Raw genomic sequence first — 18,607 nt, forward strand, 5'->3', positions numbered from 1 at the left:
ATGGATTCGGAGCTCCAGGCTCATGCCCGAACACTTGCAAACCAAGCATCTTACACATCCCTAGCCTGGTGCCCTTTTATTTTAACAAGTTTCTTTTAAAACTTTATAAACTCCCACAAATATACATAGGGTATAACAACATGCCTTTTACTGTCTCAGAGGGATATGCAAAGAGCAAATGCTCTCGGGAGAAAAAGATGGAGATTCTTGTGCCTGACAAATGACCGAGAGACAGAATAAAAGCCTGACCCTTGCAGCCAGTCTGTGTAGGGAGTCAAGAGTGAGCACGTGTCCCCTCTGTAGTTGGCATGGTTGGCTATGTGCTGGGTCTATGATTGGCAGGTCATACCCTTGCCACAGGAGACTCACAGAACCTGCATTAAAGGCTGATTGCAGCAAAGTGGGGGCTCTAACCTCTGCCACTTCTTTGGCACAAGAAACTAGTGATAATGAAGTCAAGGCACGAACAATTAGATTCCAAACAGACCAAACAGACCAGGCTGTCAGCCCCGAGTTCTGATTTATCTGTCTCTCATCTGCCCCAGCCGGCTGCCCAGAGGCCATGGAAGTGGCTCCCGGCATCTATAGAAGGTACATGCATTTCATCTCCCCGTCACACTGGCACATCCAAAAAGGTGATTGTCATAAAGTGACACCAGGATGCCACAGTTGCAGCAGGGTGTGAAGGACAGGTGAGATTTGGTTCTGGTTTGGGACTAAGGATATAGACACTCCCACGGGGATGCTTAGCACCCACAGGCATGGATTAGCTCTAGTTTCTTCTTATCTGTGTAGAAGAGTCAGTGGCCAAGAAAACATGGTTGATTCTAGGAGCCATTCACAGGTCATTGTCCTAGCTGTGTGCACTGGCCTGGTGCTGAAGACAAGGATGCGGCAGGAGGGTCGGCTAGGCTGTACTGTTAAATTCCCCATCTGTGGTCAGAAGCCAAGCCTGCTGAAGGATAGCAGGTAAAGATGGAACAAGATCATGACTCTCGCACAAGGCCAGGTCTCTCCCCAGAGAATCTCAAAGTGCTCGGTCAACTCTGAAGGAGGTTTCTACGACTGCAGCGTTCTCTCTTCAGAGAGAATGTGCAAGGAGAAGGGGAGAAAATGGAGCCCGGCCTACTCTGGGTTCTGCTTGGTGTCCATGGGAAGGAGACATGGTCTTAGTTCCCTCTTCTGTGAAGAGCATATGACACCCACTTTTAAAATGGAGTTTCTGGGCATCTCAACAACATGCATGCATAGATGGAGAAAGAGGATTTGAAGTGGAGTTTTAGATGGGAAACAGGCATGGAGAGACATGAGCACTGGTTTGGACTTGCTGGTCTGAGCCAGAAAGATAATAGAATTGTTAATTCTGTTATCATTTCTGTAAGAGGATTTTTATCAGTGAGGCCTTCTCTCCCTTCTTCACACTTGCTGCTATGGTTTGGCTTGAGGGCTGTGGGCTGGATACTTGGTTCTTAGTGTGGTGCCACTGAGAGGCAGTAACTAGGAGGCAGGACTTAGGGGAAGTAACTGTCCCTGGGGGGATGGATCTTGAAGAGATTAAAGTAGCCCTGGCAGGACCCAGACTCTTTTCCAAGTTAACTGTATCGAGAGTAGGCCTAGCCCTTGACCCTCTGGGCTCCATCTCACTTTGCGGTCTCTCATACCGTGAAGCCATGTGCCATGTTTGATGTATAGAAACTGCCATATACTCTTGAGTCTCCAGAAATGTGAGCTAAATAAACAAACCTCTTTATAAAGGACCAAGTCTGTGGTATTTTGTTATAGCTTGCTCTTCCCTTTCCACCATCTCTTTTTTTTAGCATGCCTATATTTGCCAGCCAGGAATCCCAAGCCCTCACAATGTTTCCCTCACTGTGGACCATGCCACATTTTTCTAAAATGTATGCAGTGACACTAATTTGAGCAGATTTTCCTCCAGCATCCTCCTGCACCATGATGACTATGAAGATGGCATGTGTTTATCACCATGGCCTTCATCTGTGGCGTGAAATAGGATTAACCCCAGAGAACGATTGTCAACTGACATTTTCCCACACTCCATTACAATCTCCTTCTATTAATTTGGTGCTGCAGCTTTCTTTTACATTCCCGTCCTTGATAATCACGTAGGGATGCAGTTCAGGCTCTTGCCTCTTTAGTAGAGCTTTACCAAATTTCTGAAATCCAGTTTACAAAATAAATCCATTCCAAATGGGAGAAAAGACAATCCCCAAAGAACCCAGTTTGCCAACATTTTGCTCCAACTCAGCAGATGGAGTTAACATTCAAGGGCGAGGAGGTTCATCTGGACATGGTCTAGACATTTAAAACATCTCACCAACATCAGGAAATATCATCAGAAGCCACTGCACAGTGAGCCAGTGGAAGGGCCTGGTTGCAGAGGTCAAGGATCGAGCTAAGAGAGAACTGTTAGGTTAGGGTGACTGACTGTTGAGCCACCAGGCAGCACAAGTCTCAGGGCTACTGAGGAAGAGACAGACTTAGAAATAATGCAGGTGTAAAATCTCCTTACCTGTCCTCAGTTAGTTTCATTAAGGTTGTCCCTCGAGTAGAGAAGACAATGAAGGACATCCTTAGCTGTGGGCTGGAAAGGAGAGAAACTCTGTTAAGTCAGAATACCTAGGCATATCAGCCCCTTTCCGGATTCTTTCCTGTTTTATCTTTATATTATGGTTACCAGAGAAGAGGAACTACCACCTAAATGGGAGTCCCAGAGGATGTGGTAAGCAAGAGTTTAGCTAACGGCCAACTTGAAGCTCCAAACCAAAGGTACCTGCTGTGTTTCCCTTCTGAAAGGATATCATCACACAGTGGATATATCACAGTAACAGATAAACTCCATCCTAACTCAGGACTACCCCAAAGGGGACTGGTCTACAAGGTGTCTATGAAATGGTGAATCCTCTCAGAATATTCTGACAGCATCTTCAAAGAAGGATCACCATTCACTTAATTCCATCTTGGCAGCCTCTAAGGGAAAAAGGGACTGCTGGGCCACGGCGGGTCTCTTCTGCTCAGTGGCGACATGACTCATTCTTAATGAATAAGTCAACATCACCATTACACACAGTACTCAAAAGTTTTTAGCATAAAATTTACTCTTTTGTAAATGTAACAGAGCACTCTCATGTGAAGACTGGCAAGAAGTACCGGAAATCTGCACAGGGCTTGGCAACTGCCTGCCATCCTGTGGGGCCCTTGTCAGGAGGCCAACTGGTCAACCAGCATAGCAGGCAACCTGTGTCTTCACAAAGCATTCTCCTCCCAGAGATGATCTGACTCTGATCCTTGAACACATGTCTTCTTTTCATGGCTTAGCTTGGACCTGGGCCTCCATCGCCTGACCATCCCAGCTGTGTCCTACAATCATTCCTGATCTGCTGCATTCTCCATGCTGCTCCCCAAGTTACCTTTCATGAAATAGAAATCAGGTCTTGTTGCTTAACTACTATGAGAGCTCTAACAGCCCTGGCTACTCTTAGGATGAACATTATTACTATGTGCCTGACAAATATTTGCTGTTAGTGTTTTAGCAGAGTTGAGAAGCTGTGAAAATTAGAGGTGAGGGAGTCAGCAAGAAAGTAGGTGTTAGAAGAGGAACAAAGAGACACAAGAGACTAGAGACAATGGCAAGGGGTGGACAAAAAGGGACAATGGTCTAAAGGAGGACAGCTGGCTCTCCAGGATGGCAGGAAAGACATACATGCAACTCATAGGAGCAGGATTGGGTGCTGAGGGAGCATCTGTCTGCTGTCCTCTAGACTCTTGGTGACTAGGAAATGGGGCTATTTTCTCAGAGAGATGGATGTAAGGTGTGGGTTGGGAGACAGATGAGAATCATTCTTGGGAACCTGGGGATGGTCAGAATAAAGGGAAGTAAAAGGATTTCAACTTAAAAGGATCCCTCTGCAGTCAGTAGTGACATATTTTTGCTATTATCAGCCACCATGGTTTAAATAGAAATGGCTCCCATAGATTCATGCATTTGAATGCTTAGCCCATAGGGAGTGGCACTATTAGGAGGTGTGGCCTTGTTGAAGTAGGTGTGATTGTGTGAGGAAGTGTGTAATTGTAGATGTGGGCTTTGAGGTCTCATATATATGCTCAAGCTCTGCTCAGTGTAAGTCAGTCTCCTGCTGCCTGTGGATCAAGATGTAGAACTCTTGGGGCTGGAGAGATGGCTCAGCAGTTAAGAGCACTGACTGCTCTTCCAGAGGTCCTGAGTTCAATTCCCACAACCCACATGGTAGCTCACAACCATCTGTAATGGGATCTGATGCCCTTTTCTGGTGACAGCTACAGTTCACTCACATACATGAAGTAAATAAATCCTTAAGAAAAAACAAAGATGTAGAACTCTTGGCTCAGTCTCCAATACCATGTTGGGCTGTATGCTGTCATGCTTCCTGCCATGACGTTATTGGACTAAATCTCTGAAACTGTAAGCCAGTCCCCAAATTTTTGTTTTATTAGTGCTGCTGTGGTCTCCTCACAGCAATGGAAATCCTAACTGAGACACATGGGTTCCCTTTACCCCACAATATACTACTTAAAGGATAAGTAAAATCATCCACTCAGCTTTTTGAGAGACTCCTGCACTGATTTCCATGGTATCTACATCAGTTTACACCCCAGTAACAGTGGCTTCTCCCTTCCATCCATCCTTACCAGCATTCATTCTTGGTAATGGCCACTCTGACTAGGATGGGATGGAATTTTAGAGTATTTTCAATTTCTATTCCTCTGATGGCTAAAGATGTTGAACACTGTTTAAAATGTCTCCAACTTTTCTTTTGAGAACTCTCTGTTTGATTCCTTAGCCCATTTTTCTTAGGTTGCTTTCTTGACTAATTTTTGTGTTATTTGAATCCTTAAGATGCTAATCCTCTTTCAGACCTATAGCTGGCTTTATCAGATTCTATTGGTTGCCTTTTCACTTGATTGACAGTTTCCTTTGCCGTCAAAAGCTTCTTAATTTCAAAATTTGTTAGTTATTTGCCTTACCTCCTGAGTAACTACAGTCCTATGAAAGAAGTCCTTGCCTATCTTGTTGTGGTTTCAGAATTTTAAGTCTCTAGTTGAGGTCCTTGATCCATTTGGAATTTATTTTTGTTTAGGGTGAGAGATAGATCTAGTTTCATTCTTCAACATGTAGATATACAGCTTTCCCAGTATTGTTTGTTGACAATACTATTTCCGCCCCCCCCCCACTTATTCAAGAGTGTTAACCAGTACCTGACATTGCTAACAGCCCTTGGACTGTTGCAGAAATGAAACTCAATGACAGTCTTAGCCCCTACACACTGAGGGATCTGCTATAGTCTGGATATGACACGTCTCCCTGATAGCATAATGTTTTGAGGTTGATACAAGCAATGTTCAGAGGCGGGGCCTTGGAGAATTGATTGTATCATGAGGCTCTGCCTTCATTAATGGCTCAATCCATTGATGGATTCAACATCTGAACAGTATGCTCAGAGGTAGCAAAACTGTGCAAAGTGGAACAGAGGTGGAGGAAGTGGGTATTCCCTTGAAGTTCTACCAGGTCTCCAGTCCCTTCCTGATGCTGATTCCTGCCCAGCATGAGGCAATCATCATTGGTACACCACACCATTGGACTAGGATGCTCTACCTCATCATAGCCTGGAAACAGTGGTGTTAGCATGGCTTAAAACCTCTGCAACCATGTGCCAAAATTAACTTTCCTCTTTCTAGGTTGCTCCCCAAGTGGTCTGTAACAGGGCAAGAAGTATGGCTGACATACCATCTATGGCCGGGAATCAGGGGGAGAGGGCCTGAGGAAATTGCATTGAGGTCTAGAATAAGCCACAAAGATGTCCCTGGTTTGTTCTTCCTTCATCTGTAAATCAAGGGGCTGGGGTAACCGTTCTCTCAGGAGCTCTCTCAGTAGCTCTACCCTACTCTACGATTATCAGATAGTGAAGAATGTGGACCGTCTGATGGGCTGGGCGGCAGTCCTGGAGACCCACTTCCAGGAAGAGGCTGGGTGATCAGATGCACACACATGTTATCTTTGTGCAATCCTTTTCCAGAACTTTGGGTTGGGCCAAGGTTAAGCCCGCTAGGGCTGCACAGGGAGCTTGGACTCACACTCATCTCGCTAAACTGGATCCTTTTCTCCAAGGGAGAAAGGAGGGCAGCAAATGGAATGCAGGAACTGCCAAGGACTTGGCTTTATGTCACTCACAAGGGTCTATGGGTGAGAGGGCACGGGAGGATGTTTGGTTCCATAGCAAAGAAGACTTTAAACTGAAATGGTTCAAAAGAGGGAGTTTCTCACCAATGCCTTTCAACATGTGGCTCTGGAATGTCTCTCAGGCTAGATTGGGAAGTCCCTCCTCTCCATCCAAAGTTCAGTGATTTGGGTAAATATTTTTAACACCACAGATACACTCTCTCCTTGACCGTACTTTTCCTCCATGTTGCCCTCTCAGCACCTGCTTTCCTAAGTCCAGGGATCCTGGGTGATCCCTGCTGTGGATTCAAGGACACCCGCCACCCTTTCCTCTTAGGAACGTAATGGCATGATGCTCGATACCTAAGCATTGGAGGAGACTGTCTGCCATTACCCTGGGCTCAGAGGATCTTCTGTGCTACAGAAATGGACTGAAGAGTTTTGTACTCACTCATGTTAGTCTCCATGGAGACCGTCTACCACTGGGGGGTCTGCATCAGAGCTCACAATACTCATAGCAGCTGCACTAAAGACCTTGACAACATGTTGCAGGTACACCCACGAAAGCTGTGGGAAAGGAGGGTAATGCAACCTCCTTTACTAGTGGGTGACCCTAAGTAGCACCTTCACAGTTCACAGTGACTATGGTCCAACCTGTCTGGGAAGGTGAGGTAAAGCCCACAGAGAGGGTGCAGGGGTCATGTGACCAGTCATGACTTGCTCAGGGCTGTGGTGTGTTCATATTCAAACCAGAAGGTTTACTATGCACCATGGTCATCTAGCACCTTGTGATGTCCCTATGCACAGGTCCATCCAGTGTGCACTCCCACAGTGTCTGGGAGTTATCGGAATAGCAGGCGGACTGGATGTACTGTGGGCCATGAGAAAAGAGACCGTGGAGCACACTCACCTGATGAATCTATGAGCCAGCTGCTCCACAAAGTAGTAGATTTCATTCCAGTGGTGAAGCACGCTTCCTGACCTACAGGACAGAGACATTCTGTCAGCACCTCATGCTGCGTTTCCATTCAGTCTACAGTCTATGAATAGAAACAACCAATTAACCGGGTTCACCCATCACCTGAAACTGGCATGAATTTGGAAATTAGCTCTAAGACTTACAAATTTTGAGGAATTCCTCCAGTTTCATCTCCCATCCTCTCCCACACCTCCCACCGCGCCAAACTCTGACAGAAAAGCGAGCAGACAATAAAAACTGCAGGGCTCAGACAGATTCACAGGCTGGGTCCAGATCGTGATGACATGGTTACTTCTGTGCTCCTTGATGAAGACGCTCTGTTCCAATTCCATTGAGTACCGTCAGCAAACTGACGGTGGAGGTTTCAATGCATGGGTTCATAGGGAGTAGTACTGTTAGGAGGTGTGGCCTTGTAGGACTGGGTGTGGCATGCTGCAGGAAGTGTGTCACTGAGGGAGGCAAGCCAGGCCCAGCATTACAGTCTCTTCCTGCTGCCTTTGGATGTGGATGTAGAACTCCCAACCTCTTCTCCAGCACCATGTCTGCCTGGATGCTGCCATGCTCCCCACTATGATGCTGATGGACTAAACCTCTGAACTGTAAGCCAGCCCCCAAATCAATGTCTTCCTTATTAAGAATTGCTGTGATCATCGTGCCTGTTCACAGTAATAGAAACCCCAAGACACTAACAGAACAAATGCCACTCCAAGTCTCATTTTATTTAAAAATATAGATACTGGTAGAATTTTAGGATAAATTATTGGAGGAAAGAATCCAGTAGGCTTCCTAAATAATAAGTGACCAATTGGTGGAGTTTGTTTTAAGAAGTCTCTGAGAGTTAAACAGCAGGAAAACGTATAATGTGGTTATCAAGCATAATGAACAAAAGAACAAAATGTCTCAACTCTTCACCATATTAAAAGGGAATGCACTTACTGAAGTGAGAGATCAGTTCCCTGGAAGTATGCAACTGTGGGAGTGTAGACTTGGAAGGTTGATTTCTAACTCTCCATATCTGATATTGTTTTACAATCTCGCTTCTGTCACATTGATTTGGCCTGTTTTCCCCACAGCGCCCACCCTCAGTCTCTCCCCTGGGACTGTCTCAGCCTTTGTCTGCTCAAAGGGGCCCCGTGATGCCTTACCCCTGTCACACACAGATCTGCCCAGCTGAGCCCAGTCTGCCAGCCATTCGCTTTCTGCTCTGACACTTTGTACTGCAAACACTTTCCACTGGTGTCTGGTTCTGTCTGTCCGCCTGTCTGTCCATCATCCATCATCCATCATCCATCCATCCATTCATGCATCTATGTATCCATCTATCCACCCATCCATCCATTCATGCATCTATGCATCCATCTATCCATCCACCCATCCACCATGTATCCATCCATCCACCCATCCATCATCCCTGTATGTATGTATGTATGCATGTATGTATGTATGTATGTATGTATCTACCTATGTATCTATCTATGTATCTATGTGTCTATGTGTCTATCTATCTATCTATCTATCTATCTATCTATCTATCTATCTATCTCTATCTATATCTGTGTTATGTGAGTACATGTGTGTTTGTGTGTGTGTGTGTGTGTGTGTATGTGTGTGTACATGTGTGGTGTATACACATGCATATAGTGCAACCTGACACCAAGAGAGGGCATCAGATCCCCTGGAACTGAGCTGAACTTACAGGAGGTTGTGAACCGACTGAAGTGGGTGCTGGGAGCCAAACCTGGGTCCTCTAGACTGAAGTGGGTGCTGGGAGCCGAACCTGGGTTCTCTAGACCATTGAGCATCCTTAACCACTGAGCTGAGACGTCTCTCCAGCTCCCTCTTGATACAATATTCTTCATTTAATCGAATTCTTTGTTTTATTTCAAGGCAATGAGCATTTGCCTGCATGTGCATACGTGTAGCACGTGCATGCTGTGTCCACAGAAGCCAGGAGAGGACGAGAGATCCGCTGAAGCTGGAATTGTGAGCCGTCGTGTGAGTGCTAAGAACTGAACTCTGTAAGAGCAGCCAGTTCTCTTAACTAAAAATTCCAATTTCAGTTGGAAATCTAGTTCCATCTCTTTGAAAAGATCCAGAAATGTCCTGTTCCTCCCACTTAAATGAAAACAATACAGTATCCCTCAGATCTGTACTTAAAGACTGCATACCAGTAACAAGGCGTCCAGACTGGGGCGGGAGGAGAAGCCCTTTAATGCATTGCTTAATATTGGGGTTTCGTACCTAACACAACCATAAGTTTACCCAAGCTCCCATGCAGGAGGCTGCCCCGCCTGGTGCCACAGCCCCCCTACCTCACCAACTACCCAGCACTCGCAGCTTAGCATTCTGGCCTCACTTTCCCTTCTTCTGGAAAATACCCAAGGGGACTCGGTAGACCCCTGCCTCTCCAGGAGTAGAAGACACAGATTCTTTGACTTACAGGCTCTCTGGTGTGCACTGGGCATTTGCCTTTTGAGTGATTTTCCAGTTAGAAACTGTCCTAGAGGCTATTCCCAGCATAAACCAACACCTGGTGGCTCAGACCTGTGACCATCCTCACTTAGAGCCTAGAATCAGATTCCTGATCCCAACCAGGAGAAGCTAGATGCTGCCTGGGAAAATGGCAGCATATATTCAAGTTCAGCTTTCTGCCACCCAGCTGTGTGTTTTTAATCATATCACATATCTCCTGCCACCTTTGTCTGCTTAAGGGTTAGTAGCTAAACCCAGCCATGTTGGATTAACCTAGCCATAGCTATCCAAGCTGCAAGGCAGAAACAAGAACTTCCTTCTAAACCCAAATATGAAAAGTACCAAAAGACGCTTGTTCCCTCAGACATGATGGGTTTGGGAGAGGTGGAGACCAGTGAACGGTCTCCTCTGGGGATTTTATGTCTCCACTCTGCAAGCCTAATTCTCTTTATAATCTGGAATTAAAATAGTCTCCCAGGAATCCTGCCTGGAGACAACATTACAGAATTGTCTATTAGAAGATTCACTTGATACACTTGGGATCCAATCAGAGCTCAGGATCTGCTGAATTGGGTTTGTGTAAGGGTTCATGTAAGGGTTCACGTCTCCCTGGAGGAGAGCCTGAGACCGGTGCTGTGAGCTCCTGCAGATGCTGCTGCCGAGAGTGGTCCCGGGCCCTGACTTATTTTTGATTTTTTGTCTCCAGTATTTGAAATACGATAAAAAGTCAAGACGTCACACGCTGTGAGGGATTCTGTACGGAGCAAGCTGGTGTTGCTCTTAGGTGACAGTCCAGTCACTTCTGAGGGCCTGATCCATTACACAAAGACGGACAAAAACAGAGTCAGAAATTGTACTCAGTTGTTCTCTTAGCAAAGAAGTGCATTCTTTTCTGTTCCCGAGAGGAGAGTCGCTAACCCTGTGGTTAAATGCCTTGAAAACTCTACAAGCAACCAGAGTATAATGAAAAGGAAGCACGCAAGCATGCTGCGGGATCCACCGCCAGTGACCGCTTACCCCGGAGGCTAACGTAGCCAAGACAGAGATGGTCAGTCCCACTCATCCTTACCCCTACCTGCCTTAACCCCCTGATGCCAGTGACCCTCTTGAGTCCTGGGTGGGTTCAGATAAACACGGTAGCTTCAGATACAATGGGTGAGCCCAAAATTAGACTCAGCTTCCCTGCCACCATGGTTTACTCTCTCCAAGATTCTCCTGCGCCCTCTTTTTCTCCCCTTTCCTCCTCCTCCTACACCCTAACAAGTTGGAGCCCCATTTTGGCCCAGGCCTTTATCAGCTCTTTTCTTGTGGCCTCAGCCAAGCCTCCCTCCTGCACCTTGACTCTTGCTTCCTTCCACTTCAGCTTCTTCAAACACCAGTTCAGATCCTGACACCACTGCCGAGCACAGCCCCCCACCCGCCGCCCCGTTTGTCCTTTTTTGGGGGACACACATCCTGCTCTGTCCACTGCTGCAGAGCCTCCACCAGCCATGATGTCTGACTTCTCTCCTGCCACATGACTTGCCTTACTCAGTCCAACTGATGGCTTTGAAAACAATGACGCTCGCCCTGCAGAATGCAGGCAGAGATTGGGAAATCAGCTACTGGGATATCGCCAACTTTTTTTTTTCAAAGAAATGAAGCATAATAAGATTGAAAAACCAGAATGTGCTGCAGAAAGTAACAGAAAACAGTGCTCCGGGCGTTTCTGGTCGGCTGTGCAAGTGCGTGTAGGCGCCATGTTAGGAGAGAAGTGTTGCTTCTTCCTGTGACTTGTGATTCAAAAGGTGTCTTAACCAGACTGTTACTCCCTTCTCCTCCACTCTGCCTTTCCAACACACACACACACACACACACACACACACACACACACACACACGCACACATGCACACAGGCACGCACGCACACAACCAGGAAAAGCTTACACACATTTTTTGCATATTAATTACTGGTATTTTTGTGCAAATTCAACAAAAACAAGTAACTTTAAGACAGAAAATGTTAAACTGTCTTATAAGGTGCTTCCATGGCTGAACTTCATGCTCCATTTCTCATGCTCTCCAGGTTCAGAGATGACCCCAAGAGAGCTGCAGCACATCTCCTAGAAGGCTAAAAAGGGATGGACCGGTGTCACCCTAAGATGCTATGCAAAACTGTCTCTCGTGAGGGTACACAGGACAGAATTTTGAAATAGAGCATCATCAAAGTGGCTTGTTCACTGAGGGAAATGTAGGTATGGAAGACCCTGAGGGCCATCCCCCCTTCCCAGGTGCTCAAACGGGGAAGGGGGGGCACTGTCCCCGCCCATCCCCCCTGCTGCATACCATCTTCCAACTGCAGTCAGACTGGGGCACTACCCACTCCGCAGCGACCTGCTTCAAGACTTTCTTCCAAGCTTGTACACTCAGACCAAGGTCCTTCACCTATGACCACACTTATGTCCTTATGTGACTGGCCACACCATCTGTCATGCCTGCATCTTCTCTGTGCTGCAGAAGCTCTTGTCAGACAGTAGTAGGATGTCTTCATTCTTCACACTGTCTCCTTTCCATTTCTTTTCACTTTCATATAATCAGTGAGATGAACACTTCTGTACCATCTCTTTTTACACGCAATGGAGAATATATTGTGACTTTCTGCAGTGGGGTTCTTTTTGGCAATTGCACAGAAAGTGACCCTCCATGCGTCCCTTGTTTAAGAAATGTGCATCCCAGAAGGGGCAGTGTGACAGAACTCTCCTTTGCTCCTTGAGAATCTCGGTGTCTCCGGGACGGACGCTAAAAAGGAGGTGGCATATCGTCTAAAGAGGGCAAGTGCCTCACCTCTTGTATGGTGCCCACCTCACTGTGTTAGGCAGACAGTGGGGCATGAGAGGACCAAGGATTTCATTATAGTTTTAATGTATGTAGTAATAAACACAGAACTTTGGAAATACTTATTGTCCCTTTGATTCCCTTCGTTGACTGTTGGGACCAGTGCAGGATGAAAATGCAGGGCCCCTGTTGAAAAGTTTTTAAGAATTTCAAGATGGTAATAGCAGAGCATACGGCCAAACGCCAGCCCTTCTCACCAAGGGCACCGGTCCCAACCACACAGGCACACACCCAGAAGGACTGCCTTGGTAATAATATTCTTTGCACATCCCTATGGGTTTCAGATGTTTCCTTAGTTCGGGGGTCAGTCAGCTTCTTCTATGAAGAGCCAGACAGTAAATATTTTAGTCTCCCTTGGTACTGGAGGGTGGGCGGGACTTATGGTCTCCATGTCAACACTCTTTTTTTTTTAAAGCATAAAAGCAAACAAATGAGCATGATGGTGCTACAACAAAATTTTATTTAGATAAACAGAGGCTCAGCCATAGTTGGCCAGCTGATGGCTGCTTCTTCCATTCTTGTTCTTTCTATTTTTTTTAAATTGATTGTCCCATCTTCCTCATGACATGCTGATATAAAAAGCCATAACTATGGTCCTATCGTTCTGAGGTACTTTGCTGCTCATTTCCTGTTCTTTGTTGCTGAGAATGTGGATGGGAAACCTTGTGCCTTGGGATCCATGAGGCACTCTCTGTGAACTAATAAATATTTAATGGGCATTTAAAAGGAAAGTTTATTCTCTGTGAGGTATAGGGTTTAGAATATATTTGTTAAGTCAGCCTCATTGATTACTATTCATATCCTCTCTGTCCTCACAATGTGTAAGTATTCAGAGACATCTTGCAGAGTCAGCATAGATGATACCACGGTTTCCACTGTAACGTGGAAGTCATCTTGGCACACTCTGTAAGGGTCGACACATCGTCCTGCCCTTGGTTTATCAGGGCTTGGGATCCTATTCTTTTACCACACTGTGATTTTGTTGATATTTAAAATTTAGAACTCAGGGTGTGTATTCAAAATTAGCAGGAAGTTTTGTCCATGATCATTCTGTCTTCAGTAAATACATCGGGTGGTTCAGCTTCCTAAACAGACTGAGAAGGAAGGTCTCCATCCTTGCCTCCTTCTGTATAGAAACCTCCCAGTCCTTGTGGACAGGACAAACTGTGCATGAGCCAATGTGTCCAAAACCAAAGGACTCCACTCTCCCAGTCTCCCTCAGGAAATGCAATGTCTGAAAGGCAGAACTTCTCTCCTGAAGGGAACTTGGGGGATGAGGGGGTGGGGATGGGGTGCACCTATACCAGGAGGTGATTATCATCACAATAGAGGGTGTTTTAGCTCATCCATGACCCAGCAGGTGGGTTTGGGAGGAAGAGAATGGAGAAAGAAGCTAACAGTATTTTCTAGCTTAAGAAAATGTGGTAAAAGAAAATTCGATTATTTTACACAAAAATGTGTGTTTTCTCCTATAAAAATCAACCAACTCTTAAGTTTTGCTCCATAATCATATTGGCAACATTGTTAAGGCCATTACATATTTCTTTTCTTTGTTTTTGTTTTTGTTGTTGTTGTTGTTGTTACATCTTATTTTAAATGTATTTTCCATTTTGGTATCAATCTTTTCACTTAATCTTTTCAGCAAGGCCCATGGATGGAACATATTTTGAAATCTACATGTCTGAGGCTAGGTGAGGAATTTAAAAGCCACATTCATTCAAGATCTAAGTACTGAGGTCTTTAGAGCAATCAATAATGAATAATAAAAAAAATTAAATACCAATCTGAGCCTTACTTTTGAGGAGTAGTAAAGAAATCTATTATGTTTTGGGTTTTTTTTTTTTTTTTTGATGAACATAGACTTTTCTACATACTCATATGTTTTAAGAATTTGTCTAAGATCATGTAATTTGGCTTAGTCCCTGGGAGCTCTGGGGAGTCTGGTTGGTTGATATTGTTGTTTTTCCTATGGGGTTGCAAACCCCTTCAGCTCCTTCAGTCCTTTCTCTAACTCTTCCATTGGGGACTCCACACTCAGTCCAGTAGTTGGCTGTGAGCATCTCCCTCTGTATTTGTAAGGCTCTGTATTGTGGATGCCATGAAATGCTTGCTGAAAGGAGCCTGATATGGCTGTCTCCTGAGAGCAATCACAATTCTTTGCGTCGAATGTTTCAGAGCCCTGGTAGGTGCTAACCGACTTTTACTTCCTACTTTTGATTTTATTTAATTACTTATTTTAAGGTGTTAAAAAAATATTTAGGCTCCATCTTCATCCTTGAATATGAACTGTAACTGAACTCTAACAGGACAACAAGCAACTGTACACTAGTTTTACTTTCCTCTTAAGCTTTGACGATCCTTAATGTGGTTGGTCTTGATAGGCTAATGTGAACAATCTCTGTCAGGCTAGGGAGAGTTGAGGACAGACTTGCCTCTTGACCTTAACTGTTGATACAAAAAAAAAAAAAATCACCCTAGCAAGGCTTGTTAGTTAATTCTGGATATAGTTACACCACTCCTGGGTTCCATCTTGTTTTCTTGGTCTCTACCCAAGGCTCCTTCATGCTCTGCCTCATTCTGGGACCCTACCACAGCTGCATAATCAAAGACAGAAGCCTGGAATATCCCTAGAAGTCCATGTTGGATAGGACCATGGTCTTAAAGATACCCAGGATATTTCCCCTGTGGCATGCCTGCCCCGCCCCCCCTCTCCTAGCTGCCCTGTGCAGGGCTAGCACACAGTGGCAAGGGACAGTCTTGTCCAACCTGGTCTCAGTCTTCACTACTTCTTACTTCATATTTATTTCCGGCTTTGTTTGTTAGTGTTCAAGAAACTCCTTCAAAGTATTTTTCTATTTTTTTTTCCTAAACTTGGCAACAGGGTTGAAAACAGACCCTGGCTGACCTTTGTGAAGCTCGGCCCATCTGCGCTGTTTCTCATACTAATTTCCTACTAGCTTTGGGTGTCACCATCCACTGGCTGTGATGTGAGCTCCCCAGTCACCTCCCAAGACCTCTGGTGAGAGAATGGGGCACAGCTAGGTGATGGTGGGGGAGGGGTGAGCAGTCTGTGCTTAGCTTCCTTTCCTGAAGTCACAAGCTTTCTTCCCTTTCACTGAGCTCCTTGGCTCATTAAGTTTTAGCTTTTGCATTTATGATGCTCACATATAATACTTCTAAGAGCTGCTAATGTCTTCCTTTCATTTTTTCAAAAATGTATTACATTTTCTTATCTGAGGGCGGACATGTTAGCCATAGTGCAAGAGTGGAGATCAGTAGACAGCTTGGTTCTATCCCACCTTGAGTCCCAAGGAATGAACTCAGACTTAATGCTAGGTTGCCAGGATGGACAATGAGCACAGCTGGATTTTCTCCAGGCCTTGATGCCCTTGTTTCTTTTTCAACATCTTCTCTATCTTCATCTTCTTGAGCTTTGCAGAATGTCATCCATTTGTTCAGTCAGCCACCCGTGCCTGGTCTGTTCTTCGGAACTGGCAGGTTAATAACTAAGATTGCTCTTGTTCTGAGCACTTACTAGGCAGCAGGCACTGTGCTTGGGGTTGATTCATTGCCACTTAGTAACAACAGTTAGTACTCTGATAGCCAGCTCTGCTATCTCTGCCCTATTCAGTGATCTGTACTACATTTGCTGGGCTAGAATTTTGCTCCAAATCCTAAGACCTCAGCATTTAACCCCATGCTCATGACCTCTATCCAATACTGCCTCCCCATGGTGGGGTTGGGAAATGGACAATTGCAGTTCATGGTGAAGAATTCACACTGTTGAGGATATCAGAATTTCCTTAAATTGATATGGAAATGTTGGAGTGGGGCTCTTGGGAAAGGCTTAAAATTGGGTCATTTAAATGTTGACTGTTGCCCACTTTAGCAGATCAGAAGGTAGAAGGTCAGTTACAGTTTGTCTTTAATCTGTTCTCTCTTTGATGACAGCTAACAATCACAATCACCCTAAAATTCAAAAGCCAAATGGAGCCAGTTTTGAGAGACAGAGGAAGCTATTAATTATACTGGAACAACAAAACCACACCAGGCCTCTCCTGGGCAAGCCAGGATGTTTGGTCACCTTGGTAACAAGGATCCCTAGCATCCCACAAGTACTCAGTGATGAATCTCACTTTGTCAGGTTTGTTGCTTGACTGCTGGAGTGCTATGGCTCCAACTGGGATTGCCCTGCTCTCTTCTTAATTTCTTTCCGGCATCATTGCACAGACGTATTTGTTTTTTATGGGAGGGGTGACAGCAGACGGACTAAAATGCTGCTCATAAAGTTTTGCCATCCCTGGAGGCCTTTTGTGCTCTAGTTTGTACTCTTTGTCCACCAATGAGCACTGGAGGGCAATGGAAAAGATAAAGTGTGCAGGAGATGTGTCCTGATGAACTCTAAACACATTTCCTCTCCATATATGTTCTGGACCACGCCACAGCTGTCAGAGGGCAGGAGTTGTTTGGGCTTGAGAGACTCTAAACAAGAAAGATTTTTAAGTCAAGATGCAATGCTGAGGGCTGGATGTTCTTAATTTTTTTGGGGGGGGGAGGGAATGTATAAGAAGCCCACAATTAATGTCTTAAGATAAGTGGGCATCACTTAGATATAGATGGAGTCGATGACCGCTCAGCAGCTGAAGGGCGTGGCTTAGCTGCAGAACCCACACTGTCATTTCCTTGCAAGTTTAAAAGGTGTGGGATGTGGTAAGAAATAGAACCTGGGAGCTACATGGTGACCACAGCAATAAAAGTTCCTGGTGTTTTACCAAGGCATTCACACTTGGTCCTGAAGGAGCTTTATTGTGTTCAGAGCGTGTGAGAGGTGGGGCTTAGGGAAACCTGTGTCAAGGCTAGATTTGTGTTAAAAAAAAAACATAACATAACAACAACAACAACAACAAATAAACCAAAATGGATTGACTTGGTGCTAGAGTTCCAGGAGACAAGATAGAGGAGGTACAAAAGAGATCAACTTGAGCAAGATTTCACTGAACTGGTAAGAATGGTGGAGACCTGAGCTAAAGTGACCGCCGCAGTGAGAATGGGCGGCCAGGTCTGCTGCACATACACACAAGGCGATGCCCTGTGAGGAAGGATTGCTCCCGGGTCTTCAGCCAAAGTGCCTGGCTTATAGGATGCACCACCCTTGAATACCAGAAGCACAGGTAGAGATGACTTTAGAGGCAAATGTCCCAGGTGGTCACCCTTCACCTGGCTCTCCCTCCTTCCCCAGCTCTGTACGGCCCCTCTCCCCACTGCCCTGCTCTGCCCTGCCTAATATGAGTACAGTTTCTTCTTTTCCTGGACAACTATTGACAATTCCTCTGGACTGGTCCTTGGCCATCTTCTTCAAACTTCACCTCTTTCTGACGTTTTAAAGTCCTTATTTTAGTATTTTATATTAATTATTACCTGTGCCCACATCAATAGCTGCCCTTGGGCTAACAATATTCAAGGCTTTATTTTCAGTTCTAAGGCTCCAGGGAAGCCGCCTACTTAGCGTCTCCACCCAAATGCCCCACACACTCAGACTCTCCTGTCCATGACAAGATCCTCTCACTTTCTGAAACCTGCGTCTTCCTGAGGCAGTTTGCCTCCCGCACAGCTCACCAACCGTGCAAGTCTTGCTCCTTAAAACAGTTTCCAGTTTCCTTCATTCTTTCCCTTATCCCCTTATCCTTATTCTCTTCATCCCCACCACAAAAACAGGTGACTCACACACACACACACACACACACACACACACACACACACACACACACTGGCCGCCATTGTTCTCAGAAACTCCCAATCTTAAAAAAAGAAATTAATTACTAATCTTCAAACTTACTTCTGGAGGTCTTTCCCTGTCACACTCACAGGGCAGAGTACGTGCCACTTGGCTTTCTTGTACATTGCTTCTTTAACATCTGACAGAATCTCACTCAATTGTCATGTTCCTGGGTCTGTAAACCTGCATGATTTCACCAGCAGTCTCTCTTGCTCTGTTTGCTTCACTGAACCCTGAGCTCCTTGAGAACAGGATGTATCTTGGGCTCTACAAGTCCTAAGGCTTAGCATTG

General features: G+C 45.4%; 1 protein-coding gene across 1 annotated transcript in view; it reads right to left on the reverse strand.

Annotated features, from left to right (window-relative positions):
• The window catches only part of Antxr1 (ANTXR cell adhesion molecule 1), a 188,343-nt gene that overhangs the window by 161,200 nt on the left and 8,536 nt on the right, over positions 1 to 18,607 (reverse strand). The window contains exons 2-3 of the mRNA XM_052174247.1: positions 7,125 to 7,196; positions 2,531 to 2,602 (exon numbers count right to left, since the gene is read on the reverse strand). Coding sequence (XP_052030207.1) covers positions 2,531 to 2,602; positions 7,125 to 7,196 — 144 coding nt within the window. The remainder of the gene's footprint in view (positions 1 to 2,530; positions 2,603 to 7,124; positions 7,197 to 18,607) is intronic.

Source organism: Apodemus sylvaticus, chromosome 2 (genome assembly GCF_947179515.1).
Source record: "Apodemus sylvaticus chromosome 2, mApoSyl1.1, whole genome shotgun sequence".
NCBI lineage: Eukaryota > Metazoa > Chordata > Mammalia > Rodentia > Muridae > Apodemus > Apodemus sylvaticus.